Source organism: Armigeres subalbatus, chromosome 3 (assembly GCF_024139115.2).
Source record: "Armigeres subalbatus isolate Guangzhou_Male chromosome 3, GZ_Asu_2, whole genome shotgun sequence".
Lineage (NCBI taxonomy): Eukaryota > Metazoa > Arthropoda > Insecta > Diptera > Culicidae > Armigeres > Armigeres subalbatus.
In genome coordinates, this window is record NC_085141.1 from 247,186,032 (window position 1) to 247,209,706 (window position 23,675).

At 41.3% G+C, this 23,675-nt stretch overlaps 1 protein-coding gene and 1 long non-coding RNA gene across 2 annotated transcripts; one reads left to right on the plus strand and one right to left on the minus strand.

The window, feature by feature from the left end:
- Positions 1-4,523: 4,523 nt before the first annotated feature.
- Positions 4,524-7,117, minus strand: LOC134227776 (uncharacterized). The gene is made up of 3 exons (XR_009983754.1): positions 6,769-7,117; positions 6,278-6,707; positions 4,524-5,766 (listed from the first exon to the last, which is right to left on the minus strand). It is a non-coding gene; the product is annotated as an uncharacterized LOC134227776 (long non-coding RNA).
- Positions 7,118-16,416: 9,299 nt separating this feature from the next.
- Positions 16,417-18,862, plus strand: LOC134223228 (zinc finger protein 519-like). Its single transcript, XM_062702376.1, has 3 exons — positions 16,417-16,869; positions 17,827-18,428; positions 18,492-18,862. Exons 1-3 carry the CDS (start codon positions 16,429-16,431, stop codon positions 18,685-18,687), a joined length of 1,239 nt encoding a protein of 412 aa, XP_062558360.1. The 5' UTR covers positions 16,417-16,428; the 3' UTR covers positions 18,688-18,862.
- Positions 18,863-23,675: the final 4,813 nt, after the last annotated feature.

Genomic DNA, 23,675 nt, shown 5'->3' on the forward strand with positions numbered 1-23,675 from the left:
AGGCAACCAACCAACTATGAACCAACCAACCATTCAACAGTTCTACCAACTAACAAATCAAGCAGCAACCAACCAATTAATCATTCTACCAACCAACAATCAACCAACCAATCAAGCAACCAATCAACTAAATAACCAATCAATCAACCAACAAACAATGAAGCAACCAACCAACTATCAAGGAACTAACTAATCAACAATTCTACCTACTAACAAATCAAGCAACAACCAACCAATCAACCAATCAATCAATCAATAAACTAATCAACCAATCAAGAAACCAACAAAACAACTAATCAACCCACCAGCCGACCAACCATTCAATCAAACGGTAAAGCTACCCATCAACCAAATAACCAACCAACTAATCCAGCAATCAGCCATTCAAGTAAGCTACCAACCAATCAAGCAACGAATCAACTAATCAACCAACCAAGCAACCATTGAAGAAAGCAACAAAACAACATATCAACTAACCAGCCGACCAGCCAATCAAGCAACCAAACAATCAACCAGTCAAGCAACCAATCAACCAAATTACCAATCAATCAATCCATCAACCAACAATGAAGCAACCAACCAATCAACCATTCTACCAACTAACAAATCAAACAGCAACCAACCAACCTATCATCCAAATAACTAACCAGTCAATCAGCTAACCAATCAAGCAACCTAGCAATCAACTTATTAACCAATCAATCAAGCAACCAACAAAACAACTAATCAACTAACTAGCCTACTAACCAACAAGCAACCTACCAATCAACCAGTCAACCAACCAACCAACAATGAAGTAACCAACCAACAATCAATCAACCATTCTTCCAACTAACAAATCAAGCAGCAACCAACCAATCAAGTAAGCTACCAATCAACCAAGCAATCAAGCAACCTACCAACCAACCAACTAATCAACCACCAAGCAACCAACAAAACCACATGTCAACGTCAACTAACCAGCCGACCAACCAATCAAGCAAGCAATCAACCAAAGCAATCAATCAATTATTCTACCATCTGACAAATCAAGCAGCAATCAATCAAATAACCAACCATTCAAGCAAACTACCAATCAACCAAGCAATCAAGCAACCCACCATTCAAGCAAGGTACCAATCAACCAAGCAATCATTCAACCAACCAACTAATCAACCATTCAAGCAACCAACAAAACAACATATGAACTAACGAGCCGACCAACCAATCAATCAATCAGTCAAGCAACCAATCAACCAAATTACCAACCAATCAAGGAATCAATAAACAAAAAAGCAACGAACCAATCAACCATTCTTCCAACTAACAAATCAAGCAGCAACCAACTAACCAAATAACCACCGAATCAATCAACTAACTAATCAAACAACCAACCATTCAGGCAAGCTACCAATCAACTTATTAACCAAGCAACCAACAAAACAATTTATCAACTAACCAGCCGACTAACCAATCAAGCAACCAACCAATCAACCAGTTAAGCAACCAATCAACAATCAAGCAACCAGCAATTAATGCAAGCTACCAATCAACCAAGCAATCAAGCAACCAACCAGCGAATCAACCAATTAAGCAACCAACCATTCTACAAACTAACAAATCAAGCAGCAACCCATAAACCAAATTACTAATCAATCAAACGACCATCCATTCAAGCATGCTATCAATCAACCAACCAACCAATAATCAAGCAACCAACCAACTAACCAATCAATCAAGCAACCAACCAATTAGCCATCCAAGCAACCAACAAAACAACTAATCAACTAACCAGCCGACCAACAATCAATCAACCAGTCAAGCAGCAACCAACCAATCAATTAATCATTCTACCAGTACCAGTACAGTGATCGTTCGCTAATTGGGGCACGACCTCACCCCAACTAGCGAATGCCGTTCGCTAATTGGGGCGTTTTGACAAGCGTCAATGTTGTTTACTTTTTGCATTGAACAAAGGAAAATTTTACGCGCCAGAAAATATCGATCCCGCCAAACACGGAAACCAAACGTCAACGCGTTTTTGACATCACATTCTGACGTTTAGCTGCTTTTTAATTGGGTTTCGCCCCAATTAGCGAACCCCCAACTAAAAAGCGCCCCAACTAGAAAAACCCCAATTAGCGAACGTTCACTGTACCTAGGGGCAGTAGGGGCAATATGAACATACGGGGCAGTATGAGCCACCCTCATTTTGAGCTTATTGACAAGTTTTATCATGAAAAAGTTATATGATCTTTAAGAGGATGCTCCACATATGCATCAACGTGAAAACCGCATTAAAATTCAATTCAAACATGAAAATATACTCGAAAATGTAAATTTTCACTGCATAGGCAAAATTATTATAAGATTTCAAGTTTATAAATAAGGTTTTGACACAAAACTGATTAAAATACAGGTCAAAAATACACCACAATCAAAAGATATATTAAAATTGAATATTGTGCACACATGTTTATATTGATACAAATCTGAATTTATCATAAAACTTTTTTTTCCCAAAATCAGTTTCTATGGGCCATTATGGGCATATCTACATAGAACAAGATATCTGGCCTTAAAATGCGAATAAGTTCAAATTTCAGTATTCAAATACAAGAATATTATCATATATGTAAGATTCATTACGGAAAAATTACAACAGCGCATTACTGCGATAGAAACAGAAAAAATGACCATTGACCAATTTCCAAACGCATATTTCAACAATTTCCAAACGCATTTTTCGTCATTCGTCGACGTCATATGAAAGGTAACTTTCTCTAGTATACATATTGCCTGATTTTCTCAAAACTGCACGCGGCGAACCCTTCATGAAAGGTACCGCCGCACTTTCTGCACCCCGTTTACTTGATTCTTATGGGTGAATAGCATTGCGGTGTATCGTTTGGCGCGGCCGTACCTTTCGACAGTCATTCGCCGCGTGAAGTTTTGTGCAAGTACCCATTTGGGAACACTACAAACGCCGCGCAGTGTATCATATCCAGAAAATCTGACAATAAGTTAACTACATTTGAACGATGCTTTTTTGAGCTTTTCAGCGCCACCAGCAGAGACACCAGCAGAGAAATTCGGAGACGCATAGTGGCTGGAAATTGTACGTACTTTGGACTCCGCAAGACGCTCCGATCGAATAGAGTTCGCCGCCGTACCAAACTGACAATCTACAAAACGCTCATTAGACCGGTAGTCCTCTACGGACACGAGACCTAGACGATGCTCGTGGAGGACCAACGCGCACTTGGAGTTCTCGAAAGGAAAGTGCTGCGTACCATCTATGGTGGGGTGCAGATGGCGGACGGTACGTGGAGGAGGCGAATGAACCACGAGTTGCATCAGCTGTTGGGAGAACCATCCATCGTTCACACCGCGAAAATCGGACGACTGCGGTGGGCCGGGCACGTAGCCAGAATGTCGGACAGTAACCCGGTGAAAATGGTTCTCGACAACGATCCGACGGGCACAAGAAGGCGAGGTGCGGAGCGGGCAAGGTGGATCGATCAGGTGGAAGATGACTTACGGACCCTCCGTAGACTGCGTGGTTGCGTGGTAGACTGCATGGCGACGTGTAGCCATGGACCGAGCCGAATGGAGAAGACTCTTATATACCGCACAGGCCACTTCGGCCTTAGTCTGAATAAATAATAAATAATTCAAGCAACGACCTGTTATACAGAGTTATAAAAAAAATCTACTCAACAACATATTTTGAAACTCAGCTTCTGATACGAGTTTTTGACAAGCTACTAAATGATCGAACCTAAATTTCTCATCCATCCTTGATTGAATGTAATCCTAAATTATCCTAAATTAAATAATTATTGTTTATAATTATCGTTTTCATCGAAAAAACCTTGATTTTCTTGTCGTCCTTATTTTCATGTGAATGTCTAGTAAATACTAAATTATGGTTGAGCTTGAGACCAATCAGTACATGTGAATTTACAATCAGGCTGTGTAATTATTTTATCATAAATGAATAAAATCAGGATCAGGTAAGCTTATGATGATGCACGATTCAAACACACTATGCCATTATTTCCGTTATCCTTACAGAAACTTCAACAGCCGTGGAACAACAGGCCGCTCATTAAAGGGTTTGGCGCTGCTAGCTTTGCAACCCGGTGGAAACTTGTTTCATTATCGTCTGTGCAGTTCGTGGAAATGGTGGTGCTTCTCACCAATCGCCGGCATCTAAACAAATACAGCTCTTTAGCTGTAGTACCCCGCAGGATTCTTCCCAGATTGTTGTCAACCTACTGGTGCCGGTGAAAAATCGAAGCAACAAATACCGTTTCGGCTGGCGTTATTTCCTTCACGGATATGAAGATGCTCACAAGGTCATCGGCTGGTATTGAAAATTACCCTCACCCCCTAGTCGCAAATTGGGCTTTCGTGGGGATAATTCATCAACAAAATCCCCATCACGACATAACAGACTTTGCAAGACACGGATCTTAGAATGCGGAATCCACCTACTGATACTCACTGAATTTGTAGTAGGCGCCGTACTCGCCAGATGCATTTGAGGTAAGTTTTGATCATTTTAAGTTGAAACCCGAAATGGTCGCCTAGAGAAATTTTCCTCATAAGTTCCACGAAAGTGCTAAGTTTTTTTTTCATTGGACATAACGATTTGAGCCGTTACACAAGTTGGGTTTAATTCTTAATGTGTGACAAAAAGTTCTCTTGTCGACAATTCCAACAATGAACTACATGAACCTCTTCTCTACTAAGAACATATTCTCTTTACAGCACTGTCAACATCGTGATCCATGTTCGCCAGTACCATAAAGTGCCTGCCACCTACAAGCATATTCCTGATTCGAGAGTTCAGCAAATGGCAGATGGTCCCGTCAACCACTTTTTCAACTGCTGGTGCAGCACTCGAGGCAGTACCATCTTATGTCCTATACATTTAATTTTGGTATAAGCTAGTCAAAGAAATTATAATTTCAACTTTTATGTTTCAATAAATTCATATGGAACGAATATAGGTAATTTTTACCCATATCTGAGTAAACTTGCTGGCGACGCTTGCTGGGCTAATATGGACAAGCAGTTCCACATTAATCTACTGGGTTCACTCAATGAATTTCTCTGGGTAGTAGGTTGTTTCTGAGGACATTGAGAAGGTATTTGATCATTCCGGTGTGATGATTCCGGTGCTGGTGTAGTGATGTTAGCTGCAACATAATGTAGCGGATGATGATGCACTTGATATTATTGCAGTTGGTGTTCAGATTCTTGTACCGGAGGAGGAAGCTGTTATTGATCTTCTAATAGCATTTAATTTCCTCTAATCTCCTGCGACTGCTGATCATGTCGTACCATTTGCGTGTGTACAAGGTGACAATGCGCTAGACTGCTCCGGATGGTAATGGCGGTTATAGTCCACTGGGTCGCCGAATTGGTAAACAGCGGTGCCATGATCCAACGCTTTCAGCATCTCATTAAGAGAGACCTCAAAGTAATACTTAGTTGTATCAGTCGCCACATTCTGTCTCAATTATTTAAAAGTAACGACATGCGATCATTCTCGTTCAAGTACTTTTTTTTGTCTGAATGGAGCCAACCAAGGAATTTGGTCCGGCTCGCGCATATGGCCTATCTACATGGTGAACGCTGCGTGCTAGAGGAGAATGACTGATTTACCAGGGTTGTCTCTATGATGGTATCAGCACTTCCGATTTATTTAACATCGCTGTAGCTTTGCTGCTACTGTTATGCGCAAATATCTTCGATGCTCCGATGATCAATGAACGTCTGGAATCAAGAAAAAACTATGATTTGATATATTTATTTACTTATTTAATATGTGTGCTAATTGCGTGATTCTTTATACACATTTTCTCATAATGATTATAAATATGACAATGAATTATTTAATGTTTTTCCGTTTTTTCAATGTTGGTACTCTGCCGTGAATCGCATATCTGTCCCATCTTTGCTGGCTTTCCTATTCATATGGGACAAATATGCGATTCACGGCAGTACTGGTACTTTACAAATGGTACTTTATGTGAGTTAGGTGCCTGCCAGAGTAGACGCGTCTACGCGACGCCGCGCGAAAACTGCACGCAAAGGAATAATAATCAATAATAAGGAGCTGTCAAATCGTATGGACGCTTCGCTTCGCACTTCGCGTCTACTCTGGCCGCACCCTTAGGTACAATTAAAATTGCGCTTCCTCAGCTCAAACGTTATATTTAATTATTATTTAAGCGCATTGCTTATAATCAACATAAAATGGAATAAACATTCATCATAAACTTACTTGTTTGGATATTAGAATCGGACTTCAGTTGGCCTTGTTTCTACGCTAGCGATGATCATTTCCGGAACAATCGTATGGTGCGTCGTCGGAGAAAAGTATGGGATATAATTGTTGCTCTTTAGAAGGCCAGTACGAACGCTACGCATGCTCAACTGCTAGCGGTCTTCCCAGGTCGTGTATAGGCGTTTGATGGCGGGAGATTATGCGGAGGTGTTTCATATGTGGGCAGACTTCCAGAAATTATCCCATAATTTACCGGTAGCGATCCTAAATATCCGACTGATGTTTAAACCATCGGTTCTTAACCGGAATACTATAGGTTGAAGCTGGCGATGAACACATACGTTGGATCGCGAGAAAATGATGATACAATCGACGGCGTTTGAACGGTGGTTTACAGGTTGGTTTGCGGAGACGTTTCTATTCGAGTCTGTGGGGAGATAAACAAGATAAATGATTATCAAAATTATTTCCAAAGCATTTCTATTTACCTTTCATCTGCAAATTAAACTATTGCTTCCTGAATATTACCACCAAATTTGACGCCATGGCCACAACCGTATACGCGAAGACCACATTATCCTTGATAAAGTGGTCTTCTATTTTATGAAGATGTGTTTGGATATCGCAAAAATAAGCAAAAATGCAATAACGAAATGACGACGCAAAGTGAGGGAGAAAAACAAACAGACAAACTGTCAAAACGTTGAGAGGGGTAAGTCAGTGCTCGTAAAATATTTATGTAAATGTAATTCGTCACCCACGAGGGGTATTTTCTTCAAAATGAAGAAGAAGACATGGTGCCCGATTTTCTGATGGCTTTGTACCGGACATTTCGGTCTATGTATTCGTCAATGTGTGCACCACCACCACCGACATTTTTGCATCGGCGCGACACTGATAAAATCTGTCACGCATCTGACCTATATTTCTCAACGCCGGTTCAAAATTGTAAAAATCGTGAATTTTCAGAATTTAGAAAAAAAATCGAGTTAAAATTTCGAGAACGTCAAGTCTATATTCCAATTAGTTTTGCGTGGAAATTTAGTAAAATTTCTTAATTGATAACCTTGAAATACTCCAAAGAACTCTCCGTGATAATTCCGATGCTTTTCTTGAAAATTCCATGCAATATCCCACTGAATAATCATCTGTTGAAATTAAGATTTTTCTTCCAAATTCCAAAAGTTTCCCCGTTAAAAAACCCGATTTTCCGTGAAAATTTAGAATTATTTCCCGAGGTAATTTTTAGTATACGGACATTCCGAAATATTTCCTGTGGAAATTCAGAATGGTTTCCTACGATATTTTTTAATTTCTCTTGCAAATTTGGAGCTATTTCTTGAGGAAATTTAAATAAATCTTATGGACATTCCAAAAAATATTTTCTGAATAATTTTCGGTGGAAACTATGGAGAATTTTCAGTTGAACTTTTTGTGAGCTTCTCGTAAAAAATCGAATAAATTTTCATGAAAATTAGAAAGACTTTTTTACAAAAATTGCAAATATTTTTTTTGTGGAAACTCAAACTGTTTTTGGTGGGAAATTCAAATAATTTCTTGTGGAAGTTTTCAACAATTTAATTAGAAATTTCGAAAATTTTCCATCGATAATTCCAAAGAATTTACATAAGAACTGCCGAAGAAATTTAAGAAGGAGAATTTTCCACGGGCATTTCAAATAATTTTGCTTATATTTGCAAAGAATTTCTAGCGAAAATTCCGAAGAATTTCCGAAATTCAGCAAAAAATTTCGGGGACTTCCAGGAAATCTCCACTGAATATTCTGAAGGGTTTCTCGCGGAAATTTCGGAGAATTCCCTTTACAAGTTCCAAAGAATATCTTTTGGGCATTCCAAAGACTTTTTCTTGGATATCCCAAAATGCTTCCTTTGTAAATTCAAAAAAAAATCCGTTAAAGTACGACATAATTTCCATAGTTTGCAAAGAAGTTCCTTCCGAAAATCAATCGAAATTCTAGTAGGAATCTGCAGTAAAATCTAAGTGAAGATTTTGAAAAAAAAATCGAAAGTTTTTATAGCATACTTTGGAGAATTTTCCTGCTCAACACAGAAGAATTTCCTGGTGAAATCTATGATAGTTTTAAGCCGTAGCTCAGACTTTTACTTTAGTGAAATTCATTAAATTTTTAAGAAGAAATGCAAGAGATTATATCGGTAAAGTCTTGCAAAAAAAACCGGAACATCCTAGAAAAATGAAACAAGTGAACTTCGCACGAAGCTGATGTATAAATCGCTTTAAAAAAACATAAAATCAAAAAGTCCACGTAGACTTTTGGTATACCCCCTCCGTCCCCCTTCGTAGACTATCGTAGACTTTTTCGAAACCCCTCCCTCCCCCTCAAGAGTCTACGTGGTTTATGGACAGCCCCACTACTCGTGCTACCTCCACAAAGGGTACGGTTATCCTATATCGGTAAACCTCAATCCAATAAACACATATTGACGTTTATAAGAACTTAAGTCACTAACAAATGCTTAAAGAGCATATACAATACACATCAAGTATTATTAATATATTCATGTATTTTATAGATTTTTTTTTTACCTTTGTTCGATGAAAACACTACGGTCTTCTAAACAAGCATAGCAACTTACTCTACGTTGAGGCAATATCACGCTCTTGGATTTCTAACGAATGTAATAACTAACGAATCCTCTTCCTTCTAGGAAAATTTGATGAATTTCCAATACAGTATCCGAAAAGTTTATCGATTTGACTTGTTTTAATATTTATTGTTCATTTCCACCCCTTGACTTCCCAAAAACCACTAGTGAATGTTTTTTTAAAATAATGGTATTCAATACTTGGCCTATTTGGCCAGCTAAGTTCAGAGCATAGCGAACAAATCGTATTGAACGAATGAAATGATGAAAATCTGATCGAGCGTCTGTTCCCCTTATTAGGGCGGCTGAACATCGTCCAAATGCCTGCAAAAACTGTGATATATAGTTCTTCGGCAATTCAGCGAGTTGATGTAAAGCCTTGTTAGCCAGCGTGTTTGTAAAGATCATTGGAGCGAATGTTTGGAGGTTATCATACCATTCACCAGAACAGCGATATCACTCACGAGCTGGGCTGGAAACAGCTTCCATTAGTGATAGGTGATATACAGAGATGCATGAACTGTACACTGGAGAAGCACTGATATTGATAATTCATTATGCAGGATAGCTGAACGTGAGTACGACAGCTGCTCAAGATAATGCCAGCAAAATCTGCATAGGATATTCGAACGAATGGTTGGCCAGGAGCAGTTTGAACCGACGATTGGAGAGCTCAGCCTCTTTGCTTGATGAATGTGAAAGGCCTAATTGACCACCACTGTCGGAAATATAGTTAACCTGAAATGAATGGCAATCAAAATAAAAACAGAATGTGGAGAAGTTTTCAATATCTCATGATGGTACGAGCGTTAGAGGTAGCTATTCCATCTACCAACATCACACGACAGATGATTCAGCAACCCCATCAAAATCAATTAGCCAGATTTGAAGTCTCAGGATCACCAGAAGGAAGAGATTAGTCCAAGTATTGAGAAGTTCAGCGCCCATCTGCTGACGACCTGCCACTGATTTATTTCGTCGCTTCCAAGACGAAATGGCCTTTCGCGGCACTTACTTCCTTCCGTATCGGTACATCTGGAGATCAGTAGAACAGTAATGAATTTCGAATAAAAAAACAAAAACAATGTGGAGAAAACAAAACGTCACTTTGCTTGCGGAATAATGCACCAGTGCATTATTTCGCAAGGAAAGATGTCGGTTTGTGATTTCTTCACATCAATACGCCTGCTATTCCAAATTTTTCATTTTCCTTGCCAGCTCCGTACTGTTTAAGGAATATCAGCAGAAGAATCATTCCTTGACTGCTACTTGTCCTATCTATTTGCACAGTACTTTAGAAGTCCATACCACCCTTTAGCAAGGATCCGAGGTAGACGAATTCCTCGACCACCTCGAAGGTATCCCCGTCTATCGTAACACTGCTTCCCAGGCGGGCCCTGTCGCGCTCGGTTCCGCCCACAAGCATGTACTTTGTCTTTGACGCATTCACCACCAGTCAAACTTTTGTTGCTTCACGTTTCAGGCGGGTGTACAGTTCTGCCACCTTTGCAAATGTTCGGCCGACAATGTCCATGTCATCCGCGAAGCAAATAAATTGACTGGATCTGTTGAAAATCGTACCCCGGCTGTTACACCCGGCTCTCCGCATGACACCTTCTAGCGCAATGTTGAACAACAGGCACGAAAGTCCATCACCTTGTCTTAGTCCCCGGCGCGATTCGAACGAAGTGGCGGCGTCCACCGAGATCTACACACAGTTTTGCACACCATCCACCGTTGCTTTGATCAGTCTGGTAAGCTTTCCAGGGAAGCTGTTCTCGTCCATAATTTTCCATAGCTCTACGCGGTCTATACTGTCGTATGCCGCCTTGAAATCAACGAACAGATGGTGCGTTGGGACCTGGTATTCACGGCATTTTTGAAGGATTTGCCGTACAGTAAAGATCTGGTCCGTTGTCGAGCGGCCGTCAACGAAGCCGGCTTGATAACTTCCCACGAACTCGTTCACTAATGGTGACAGACCACGGAAGATGATCTGGGATATCACTTTGTAGGCGGCATTAAGGATGGTGATCGCTCGAAAGTTCTCACACTCCAGTTTGTCGCCTTTCTTGTAGATGGGGCATATAACCCCTTCCTTCCACTCCTCCGGTAGCTGTTCGTTTTCCCAGATTCTGACTATCAGTTTGTGCAGGCAAGTGGCCAGCTTTTCCGGGCCCATCTTGATGAGCTCAGCTCCGATACCATCCTTACCAGCTGCTTTATTGGTCTTTAGCTGTTGAATGGCATCCTTAACTTCCCTCAAGGTGGGGGCTGGTTGGCTTCCATCGTCCGCTGAACTGACGTAGTCATCTCCTCCGCTGCCTTGACTTTCACTGCCTGTACTCTCAGCGCCATTCAGATGTTCCTCGTAGTGGTGCTTCCACCTTTCGATCACCACACGTTCGTCCGTCAAGATGCTCCCATCCTTATCCCGGCACATTTCGGCTCGCGGCACGAAGCCTTTGCGGGATGCGTTGAGCTTCTGATAGAACTTGCGTGTATCTTGAGAACGGCACAGCTGTTCCATCTCCTCGCACTCCGCTTCTTCCAGGCGGCGTTTCTTCTCCTGAAAAAGGCGGGTCTGCTGTCTCCGCTTCCGTCTATAACGTTCCACGTTCTGCCGGGTACCTTGCTGCAGCGCGACCGCCCGCGCTGCGTCCTTCTCCTCCAGAATCTGTCTGCACTCTTCGTCGAACCAATCGTTCCGTCGACTTCGACCCATATACCCGACGTTGTTCTCCGCTGCGTCGTTAATGGCTGCTTTGACTGTATTCCAGCAGTCCTCAAGAGGGGCCCCAACGAGCTCACCCTCTTCCGGCAACGCTGCCTCGAGATGCTGCGCGTATGCAGTGGCGACATCAGGTTGCTTCAGTCGCTCTAGGTCGTACCGCGGCGGTCGTCGGTACCGAACATTGTTGATGACGGATAGTTTTGGGCGCAGTTTAACCATCACCAGATAGTGGTCAGAGTCGATGTTAGCGCCACGATATGTCCTGACGTCGATAATGTCGGAGAAGTGCCGTCCATCAATCAGAACGTGGTCGATTTGTGCTTCTGTCTGCAGTGGCGATCTCCAGGTGTACCGATACGGGAGGCTGTGTTGGAAGTAGGTGCTGCGAATGGCCATATTCTTGGAGGCGGCGAAATCAATTAGTCGTAGGCCGTTTTCGTTCGTCAGCCGGTGGGCGCTGAACTTTCCAATAGTCGGTCTAAACTCCTCCTCTTGGCCAACCTGAGCGTTCAAATCTCCTATGATGATTTTGACGTCGTGGCTTGGGCAGCTGTCGTACTCACGTTCCAGCTGCGCGTAGAATGCGTCCTTATCATCATCAGTGCTTCCGGAGTGTGGGCTATGGACGTTGATTATGCTGAAGTTGAAGAACCGGCCTTTGATCCTCAACCTGCACATTCTCTCGTTGATCGGCCACCACCCGATCACGCGCCTTTGCATGTCGCCCATCACTATGAAAGCTGTTCCCAGCTCGTGTGTGCTGCCGCAGCTCTGGTAGATGGTATGATTACCTCTAAACGTTCGCACCATTGATCCCTTCCAACAAACCTCCTGCAGCGCTACGATGCCGAATCCACGGTCCTTGAGCACATCGGCGAGTATGCGTGTGCTCCCGATGAAGTTGAGAGATTTGCAGTTCCACGAACCGAGTTTCCAATCGCTAGTCCCTTTTCGTCGCAGTGGTCTTCGCCGATGGTTCCGGTCCGTACTCTCTTGTTGATTGTTCGTTGCTTATGATTTTTTAAAGGCTGGCTTGCAGGGCCTGACACCAAACCACCTAAATTTCCGGAGGACCATTCCTCCTTATTTCCGGTGGACCATGGTGCACAGTTTCACTTAGAGTCCCTCGCTGGCACTCGGACGATGATCAGCCGCCCCTAACATGGAGAACAGACGCTGTTGTGAGCCGATCCTGACATGGAGAACAGACGCTCAATAAGATTTGCACCTCCGGAGAGGAGCAAACCCCCCTTCCCTGTCAGCATACGACCATAGTTCCCACCGGGGTTGGTTACCCGATCTTCCCTAAGGTTGCTCGTATCCCGGCCAGCACCGCGGGGAGGTAGGGATAGGAGTTGCTGGGTAAGAGGCTAAGGACCGCGAGATGGGGTCTATTTTATTCCTTCAGGTACGCGAAGTACCAATGGTACGCTTTACCCAGCATTTGCCGTGCCTTATATATATTATATATATATTATATATTATTATATATATTATATATTATTATATTATATTATGATAGAAATAAATTAAATACGGGAAAACGGGAAAGCATATGAAAAAAAATTGAAACTCGTCTACAAAATTCTCAATGAATAACGGCAACAGAGTTAACTTTCGGAAATTAGTATGACAAAAGGTATCCAAGTTTAAATTACTCGAAATTAAATAAACATCTTAATCGAAAAGGTATTTGATAACATTCATGCATGCATTACTGGTACGAAATATGTTTCTCAAAAAAGTTTCTACTTTAGACGAAATCGGCGTTAGATGCCTTCACCATACAAATTTCTGGCAGTTAACTCATGCTGGCTATTTGCGCATATACGTTAGCGTCCGGATGCTGGCAGCGACGGGTAGTAAACTAGCCACTGCTAATAACTATTTAATTTATTTAAGAACGGTTCGATGTACGGAGTTACACTGCCGCTAATTGCAATTCAGTCCGATCTGTATACAGATGCAATATCCAGATGTGACTGATTGATTATTTTCTTTATGCTGTGCTGTAGGATCTGTCAAACATCGTCCGTTGTTTTCTTGTTTTTACTTGGATACGACTATAATAAGCACAACCTTTCGATTCTATAAACTCAATCATGTGATGATATCACACTGCTTGGATCGCCTTTCAAGTAATTCAATAAGCACTAGTTGATCAGATACGTATTATTTAGAGCCAAGCAGCCTTTAGCTGAAAGTATCATAATAAAGAAAAAAAAATTGGATCGAGTTCTCTATTGTAAGTATATGAGCGGGATTTTCAATCAACAAAATTATAAAAACAAATACACAAGGAATGCTGATTTTTTTAGTATTATTGATATCTACAAAACCAAGAATATCCTACATTTGCGATATTGTTGGTACATACAATTTAAAAGTGGAAGGATGTCCAACATTTTCCTTAAAAATCATTTTTATCTGCTCAATGTTGTAACATACTTAATTATTTTTCCGGAAATCCACTGTTTCTTTTCTTACTCTTTTCTCTTTCCGGGTCATGCGTCTTTTTGTGGGTATGCATGTGAGTGATGGTAGAGAACTTTTTGTGGCACACATCACACTCATAAGGTTTCTCGCCTGTATGTGTTCTATGATGTTTCACAAGCAGCCACCTGAAAAAGGAGATTTACGTAAAATATTCCTTGCAGTTTCATTTTAAATCATAGTTACTTGTAGAGAAACGTTTTGGAACAGTAATCACATCCAAACTGCTTATCCTGCGTGTGCGATTTCTTATGCACCGTCAACGTTCCCTGCAGAGCAAACGTTTTCCCACACCCTTTGAAATCGCACACGAATTTCCGCTCTCCCCCATGAGTCACCATGTGATTGCGCAAGTTCCCGGCATCCAAAAACTTCTTGCCGCAAACCCTACAATCGTACTTCCTAACCTTGAGATGAACTCCGTTGACGTGGATGTTAAGCTTGGTGCTGGTTCGGAATGTCTTTTCGCAGATTTTGCACGCGAACGGACGTTCACCGGTGTGACACATCATGTGATACTTCAAACAGGTGGATGTTTTGCCACAAATTCGGCAAACTTGGCCCTTGAGGGCCTTCGAGTTATCGGACAGCTGTGATTCCGCTTCTCTATCATTTGATTCGTTTTCGGTCTCAGTTTCTTCCTCTGGACAGATATCAGTGACGTGCTGGTTCAAAGATTCCTCTTGTGCATCTGTTATGCATATTTCTTCCTCTTCTACGTGCATTGTATCTTCGTCTATTAGTACTTCTTCCTCAACGGCTTCGGTTTCGGTTTCCAAGTATTCGCAATACTCTTCTTCAGTAACAGGGTAATCTTCCTCATGTTCAATATATTCGGAATGCTCTTGGGACTGTATCATTTCTACTTTTACGTTGAAATTATTTGGTAAGCAACTACTACTGGAATCTGCCTCTGGAATAGGCTCTGTTTCGGTTTCTATGTCCAGTACTGAAGTACTCTCGTGATCTTCAGATTCGGTTTCCGTGGATGATTGACAGATATATTCCTGCTTCAAAAGGGCAGCTGCTGGTACGACTAAAATTTGTGGTTTTGATGAAGCAGGTTTCAAAAGTGTGTCATGTTGCTCGTTTTCTGGTAAGGGCAGTGACTGTGGTGGCGGACATTGTATAGGTACAACTGGTACTACGGATAAAGGCGGCACTGCAAGCGAAGCTGACGATGCAGCCGATGGAAGGGGCGATGGTGCTCTTAGCTGCTCAGAAGAGGATAGTGCTTCTGCAAGAAGATCGCTTGCTTCCTGACATTGATTTTTGAATTTGTATAACTGGCGTAGAAAATCTTTACAAGGTATGCAAATTTTCTTAGGAAATCCATCGTCTGATTCAATCTATAGTAAAAGATTTGAAAACCGATCGTTAATCAACAAATTGAAAGTGCCGGTTTTAACAATGTAAATAATACACTATGTCTCTAAAAAGTTTATCAAAATTGCTTAACTCTACAATGAATCGCCTGCTTTGAGCGTAATTACAGCGGCACACTAGGAGTTAACTTTCTGAAATCAGTATGGCGAAAGGCATCTAAGGTTTGATTTCTCAAAATTAAGCACCTTCATCGAAAAAATATTTGGTAGGCATAGTAGCGGACACCTTCCTACATAACCGGTACCAAATAGTTTTTCATGAAAAGTTCCTAATTTTGAGAAAACCCGCGTTAGATGTCTTTCGCCATACAAATTTCTTGCGGTTAACTTACGCTGGCTATTTGCGCATATACGATAGCGCCTGGAAGTGGAAGCGGCGAGTAGCAAATCAGCCACTGCCAATAATTCATTATGACAAAAATATCATTAGAATTTAGTTTGAGAACCAATTTTTAAGTTTTTTATTGTTAAATATTATTTCAATAAACTGAATTTGAATAGCACCCCTTTAAAACAATAATTCTCTATACGCCACTGTGCGACAGAAATTTATGCTCTCGGTACTCACCAACAAACCGAGCATCTCAACGGTCTCCCTCACCAACATGCTGGGCGATTCTTTCTGCGTCCTCGGATGTCGCTCGAAGATATTGACCAAATCCGTTCCTTCCAAACACAAACGACAAATTTGATCGAACTGTGCACGAGTTGGACGTTTCATAATGGTTAACTTGTTGTAATTAACACTAAAATTTGGTTTTCTATTTAAAATTCTAATAATCTTTTTTGACAAACCCAAACACACCGATCACGGAGCGGAATGTCAAACAAAATCGTGAGTGTTTGAGAGGTTTTAGATAACTTTCGAGGGAGGCGAGTCACTCACAGTTTGGTACTCAGAGAGTTGGGAGCATGCAACGCAACAGCTGTTTGTTGTTTACAAACTTTCTTCTAGCAGGTTGTTCAGTTTTGTATTTCCAGCCCAAAAAAATGGAAAATTCCGAATATTTTCTGGTGAAAAATGTACCTGTTGCAGTTAATAATGTCAACGCAGTTTGTCGGTGCTGTCTGACGTCGGAAAAGTTGCAGATAATCTTCACCAGCGGCGGAAAAGTGAATGGCGACTTAGAAGACGTGTTGGGTCCGGGCTACATATCTGTGAAATCGGATGACGGTCTGCCGGATTTGATCTGTAGTACGTGTGTCGAGGTGCTTCGAAATTGGCACCGGTTCCGTTTGAAATGTGATGAATCGTACAAATTGCTTGAACGATTGCAAGATTGTCCCATTGATGTGCTCGAGGAGCCGGAGGAAGTTTTTGTTGATTCCACATCAGTGTTGGCAGTAAGTCCGGTAAGTGACATTTCAAGCGTTGCGATTAAAAATGACCTATACCTAAATCTGGTAAGGTCTCAGGCCTAAATGTAAAAAATGTATCTTTATGTTTATTAGGTTATTTATACATATAATTTAACGAGATTTTTTATTTAGATATTAATAAAATTTAACAAGATATATTAAATGTTAAATGCAAGATAAAGATTGTTTAGTCATAACTTTTTTGTTTTTGTGAAATCTTGATGGAATTGTGACATAAGGTCAAGTTTTTATTCTAGTTTGGCTATTAAGTTTTGCGGAGTCTCCGAATGGTTCCAAATTTTTTCCCCATTTCCTGGTGAACCAGCATACTGGTGTTGGGGTACTTCGCCATTAACTCAATTTTTCTCCATGGCACCCAGACCAAATATTATAAAAACATTGTCACACGAATAACGAGCCTCATAGCATTTTTTCCGAATGTTAGTGATCCATGCGGACATCCCTAGTAAGCTTCCAAATGCATGTCGGTTGCGGTTCCGGAACATTAGTGGCGATGCTAAAAATGTACTCTAAATGGTGGCATCTTACAGGAAAACCATCGCGTGACTTTCGGACAGCAGTACTTTTACGCAAGGTTCAGACTAACGTTTGGGTGCTGTGAGTGATAAAAAAAGGCGCGTTGTGACTTCATAATCGCTTCGTATAAGAACCACCATTTTACACAAGAGTTTCACCAGTGACGACAGCGCCAAAGGCTTATTACCTTTATTTATGTAAATTATCATCAGCAATTCAATCCTTGCATACAAATAAATTAAATCATTCATACAAAAGCGTTTTGAGGAGGATTGAAAAAACTCTTTAAATAAAAATAATACGACGTCTAGTAAAATGGATGATTGCGCACAAATAAATTCTCATTCGACATAGTCCCGAATAAAACATATTCATAATTGCCACCCTTTTTTATATCTATTTGCTCATCGTTAGACACCGGATAATATCAAAATTGAGGAACAGGAGATCTTCATTGAAGAAGAAGTTGTTGATGTATTTGAGCATAAACCGGAGGAATTGAACCCAGCGGATCAGAACACTGTTACTACTCGTGCAAATATAAAGGCAGAGTCGACACCAATTCCGTTTGCATTGATGGTACATAGTGCTAAGCTCGTCGAAAAGCAAATATTGGGAGACAAGAAGAAACGGTACATTTATCATCGCCAATGTCCAATCTGCGGTATAGTATTGAAACGGGGCCTGCGAGAGCACTTGATGATCCACAACGATCCGACCGGGCGACCGTTCAAGTGCGACAGCTGTGAAAAAACGTACTGCCGTAGGGATAATTTACGCCAGCACCAAGAACGAGAGCACCTCATGATCCGCTATCCGTGTGACTTTTGTGGGAAAGTTTTCAGTACCAGAGATGTCCTGAATGCCCATCGGAAGTTGCACAACACGGAAAGTTTCGAATGCGATCAGTGTGATCAGGTGTTCAAGTCGAAAAAGTATCTCTACAAGCACAAGCAAAAACATTTGGGGATCAAAAAATTCATCTGTAAATACTGTGGAAAATCATTCTTGGTCGGGTAAGATTCTATGTTTTTAGTACCTCTGAAGCTATTATATTGAACCATCTTCCCAACTTCCAGCGAATATCTTAAAGACCATCTGCGAATACACACTGGTGAAAAACCGTTTGAATGTAAAATTTGTGGTAAAGCTTTCCGCACAACGAATCACCTGAGGCAACACAACCGAACGCATTCCATCCTGGTTGCTTCCAGCGAGGAACATCCTACTGATGATGGAGACGGTCCTAAAAGTGCGCTTATCGTTGGCATGTAGCTTTATAAAATAGATAGTAATGCAATATTATTACCATTTTTTGGACTTAAAACTAAGTGTAAGAGGGCAAGATGGGTCACCTAAGGTGTCTCCTTAATATCTTAAACCCAAAGAAATCTAAATTGCTCTAATAATGAATTTAGGCAACGTGACAACAAAACATATTTCGTTTCGTTTCATTTTGAGCAAAGAAAATTACCCTTACCACAGACAAACAGACATAACACTCGTAAAACTCTCATCGATCACTGATGTACTGGTCAATTCAAATAATTATTAGTTGGCCAATCGATCAATCGTGGCGCGCTCATCGGATTTGCTCGGGTTTGACATTTGCTCACTACCGCCATCTGGTTCGTGATTTGCCCAATGTAGAGAAAACAACAGATGTCGTTAGTTTTTGTATGACGAATGTGGTGAGTGAATGTTCTATGTGTTATGTCATGTCTGTCCTTACTATTGCTTAATGGATCAATCAAGGTAACTCATTTTGCACTCACCGCATCAAAACAACGGCGGCACTGTATACGCATATTTCTATTCGTGTGTGTTTGACAGAACATGTCTACGGTGGCGCGATCTGCTCATTTCATAGCGGCAGTTTTTGCTTATTGATTGGTCCATTTACAGCATTGCACTACTTAGATATAAGTAAATTATTACTATTTGAAAATGGCAAGTTATTAATTATGAAAATCTGCATTTTCTCATCGAAATTATTTTATTGACTTTCTGACTCTAGGCTTGACAAATGGATTGTGAGTGTTTTGATAATGCGTCCAATTTGGGAATCTTGGGCTCATTCAGTAGCCGCTAAGTTGTGAAAAGTCCGACGAAGGTCCTTCGTAGCTTATACTAATGACACACTGGTGGTACAAGTACCATGGTACAAAAATCTTGAAATGAGTGCCATATCTATTATTGTCTTCATCAAAGATAGTCTTGGAATTATTTTCTTGTCACCTTGTACCATGGTACAAATACCACAGGTGTGTCTTTAGTATTAGTTGGTTAAAGCTCCAGTTTAGCGTACTGAGGGTCGTAAGTGGTTACCTCCAATACATTTTTCAAATCAAAAGTCTCTACATTGTTTAAAAAATAATATGAAAATGCTGAGAATATAATAAAAGCAATACAGTTGGAAAGTAGGATCGTATTTAAATAAATAATTTATTATTCAAGTATTCAATTAAAACATACATCGCGTTATTTGTAGAATTCGTTAGACAAATGATTAGAGTGCCAGCCAAACATTGAATTGTGACGACCTACGTGAGAGAAAGAGTCATGTTATTGATCGTAAAAAACGTAGGAGGCCGCTCGCGAAAGACATGTATGAAATGAGCATGTCCGTTGGGATAGCTCAGTTTTGTGACGAACGCTTTAGTAGACGGATGTGTGTAAAGGAAAAAGACCGACCGAATTGCTTTCGATGGTAGAATGGTTTTTGTGGAACCCATACTGGTTGCTTGATGAGCCACCAGCATACTCCGTATAGTTCGTCAATCTATTCAAGATCAACCTCTCTGATAACTTACCAGTTGTGTCGAGTAGGCAAATTGGTCTGTTTGCCGAAGGCTCTCACGGGGATTACCAAGGCTTAGGCAATAGCACAAACTTCTGCCGTTTCCAACGATCTGGGAAGTTTCCTACACTCAAATTATATCAGTGATAAAATGTATGTGCAGAACTCGCATAGAAATGAAAAACTCGACTGCTTTTCTAATTTATGTGCGCCTAATACTAAATAAATGCGCTTTATGAAAAATATTCGACTTTCTATTACTGTTAACTATTTCGCAGTCCGATTGTGTCGAGACTCGACTAAAAATGTATTTCATTTTATTATTGCAACATACTTATTGAATTTGTTACTTACAATTAAGTTTTCTCAATAACTTGAGCGTTTTTTGCCCTTCACCTTTGCCAATAATGAGGTTTTTGTTGTGGTAACTGTTTAGGTAAATACATTTAGTTCACAATTATCTATGGATAATATCTAATTAATTCATACTCACGCCAATAAACTGATTTCTCACAGAATAGTATAAGAAACAATTCAACTTTGACCTTATAAATTATACGACCTATATAAAAATTAAAGTTTAAGTTCACTGTTCCGGCATTGCACTAGCGTATACAGATGTTACCTGTTTGCCCTGCTAATTACAACAAATTAAGAAAGCGGTGCTGTAAACCACTAATTTTAAGGTAGCAAATAAGCAAAGGTATAGTTATGTATAATATTGATTTAGGTGATTTTAAACAAAATATAGCTGACTATCTTCTCTCACAATAGCGTAATTTCTCCTCTTCTTTTGTTTTTAGGTACGTGTTCCGTAGCTGTCAAACCTATGATGAGTTGGTAGATGTAGTAGTATGACTGAGACCACAGATCTAAAGGGCCTAATTGCTTTGTGCGTCAACACCCCAACCCGTGAAGCCATACCGTCAGTTGGCATTACCATTGTCCAGCACATCTAGAAGAGCTACTTTGATCGCCGGTCGTTGTAGTACTCCTGACTCAGTCTGAACGTCTACTTTACGTACTTGTTCGTCGATACCGGAAAAAGTCTTGATAATTCGTCCCCGAGGCCAACCATTTCGTACAGTTTCGTCAACGATCACTGCCAGATCACCCACTTGAAGCGGACGAACATCGTTGAACCATTTGGTACGCCTAGCAATAGTCGGTAGATACGACTTGATCCAACTCGCCCAAAATTGATCCAATATATGCTGCATTACTTGCCAGTTGGTGCGTAGCGATATTGATTCATTAATCGGGAATCTCACATGATTGTTGACTCCATTCGAGCTCATCAGCAAGAAGTTGTTCGAGTCAGGACCTCATGTCCAGGAGACTCTAGCGGAACAAATGTAAGGGGCCGCGAATTAACTATCATAGAAGCTTCCGCGAGTAATGTGGAAAGTCCTTCGTCGTCCAGCTTTTCACGGTGTGCAAGAACTTTTAGTGCATCTTTAATAGAGCGAACTTTTCGCTCCCACACACCTCCCATGTGCGGAGCGGATGGTGGGTTGAAATGCCAGTCCGTGTCAGCGTTGGTAAATGTACTTGCGATGGCCTGATTGATGGATTTGATTTCTGCAGCCAGCTCCCTGGCGGCACCACGAAAATAAGTTCCATTGTCACTGAAGATGTTTTGCGGAGCACCCCTTTTATCGATGAAGCGACGAATAGCCATTTTACACGACTGAATCGTTAAAGAATGTACCACTTCAAGGTGTACCGCACGAATGGTGAGGCATGTGAAAATCGCCACCCATCTTTTCACATGACTCCGTCCTTGCTTTACGATGAGAGGACCAAAATAGTCAATTCCGGTGTGGGTAAAGGGACGTACGAAGGGCATAACCCGTGGCTGTGGCAATGGAGCCATTCTCGGTGCATTCGGCTTGGCTCTGTATACGCGGCACCACATGCACTGCTTACCTACTCTTTTTACCACGGAGCGCAACTTAGGGATATAGTAAAGCTGCCGAAGCTCATTGACGACGGTCTCGTTGTTAGCGTGACCGTACTGTTGGTGGAATTTTAATACCAGAAGCTCGGTTACGTAATGTTCTCTAGGGACAATTATTGGATTCCGGAAACTATAGGGATAGTAAGCTGCCTTCGGGTCTATCCGACTTTCCATCCTCAAAACTCCATCTTCATCCATAAATGCCGACAGTTTGGACAACGAGCTAGACTTAGCGAGCCGAACTTCTTTCTTTATTGATGATTTGCTGTTATGAAATGCGATGATCTCCTCTTCAAATTCCTGTGCTTGAATCATCCGCCATAAACCCGTTTCTGCCGATACGTAGTCTTGACGAGTCAACATTACTGTACGCGAACTGGATCGAACCCGTTGTTTCGTTGAGCAGCGGTTAACAAAATGGTAGAGGTAGGCCAAAGATTTGATAATATCTTTCCATCGTGAATATTTGACGAAGTCTAGAACAACTTCTTTGCACATTCCATGATGTACGTTGGTTCTTCTTAGATCCTCAACTGGATCATTTGTAGGAACCCTTTTCTCTGGCCATTCACTTTCTGGCTGCCAAAGAAAGTCTGGTCCACGATACCACTTGCTCTGAGCATCAAAACTGGGACCGTTTCCCCATTTTGTTGCTTCGTCTGCGATGTTCAACCGAGTGGGTACCCAGCGCCAATCCTCTAATTCTGTTTCAGTTAGTATTTCAGTGGTTCTGAACTGAACGTACGGTCGATATTTCCTTGGGTCAGCACGTAACCACGCCAGAAGTACGGTTGAGTCCGTGTGGAAGTAACGTTTTGTAATTTGCAGTGAGTGATTTTCCGTGATGGTTTTCATTAGACGTACACCTATTATCCCAGCGTTCAATTCGTTCCGAGGAATGGATTGTGGTCGTAAAGGAGTCACTTTAGCCTTCGCTGCTACTAGAGAGCATCGGGGCATTCCACGGTCGATGATGCGGAAGTAGGCAACACCGCAGTATGCGACCTCACTGGCATCCACAAAAACGTGCAACTGTAGAGATTCGTAACTTTTTCGGTCATAGTTTGGGAAATAACATCGTGGGATGTGTACTTTTTGCAATTCAGGAACCTGTTTAATCCAGCGCTTCCAATTTGTGAAGTCGTTGTCGATTATCCGATGATCCCAGCTAACACCCGACCTCCAAATATTCTGGATAAGGATCTTTCCATGGATCATGAAGGACGCGATGAGGCCGAGTGGGTCGAAGAGGCTCATTACCACTCGAAGAACTTGTCGTTTAGTGGGTACAACTTCCAATAATATTGGAAGGAGATCCTGGTGAAATTTAACCGAGAACACAAACAAATCTTCGTTGGGTTCCCACAACATTCCTAAAACACGTTCTGTAACCTTAGACTTCTTATCGGTGAAGCTTTTTGCTTCTTGCAGCGAACTTGGGTCCACTCCAATTTGTCGTAATATTTCTTGATGGTTGGACTGCCAGTTCCGAATTTCAAACGC

What these genes read in the sequence shown, in the direction of transcription:
- LOC134223228 (XM_062702376.1), top strand. Translation starts at nt 16,429, where the DNA reads ATGCAACGCAACAGCTGTTTGTTGTTTACAAACTTTCTTCTAGCAGGT. An exon ending in CAGTGTTGGCAGTAAGTCCG is followed by an intron (nt 16,870 to 17,826) that starts GTAAGTGACATT and finishes GCTCATCGTTAG; the next exon opens with ACACCGGATAATATCAAAAT. An exon ending in GGAAAATCATTCTTGGTCGG is followed by an intron (nt 18,429 to 18,491) that starts GTAAGATTCTAT and finishes CCCAACTTCCAG; the next exon opens with CGAATATCTTAAAGACCATC.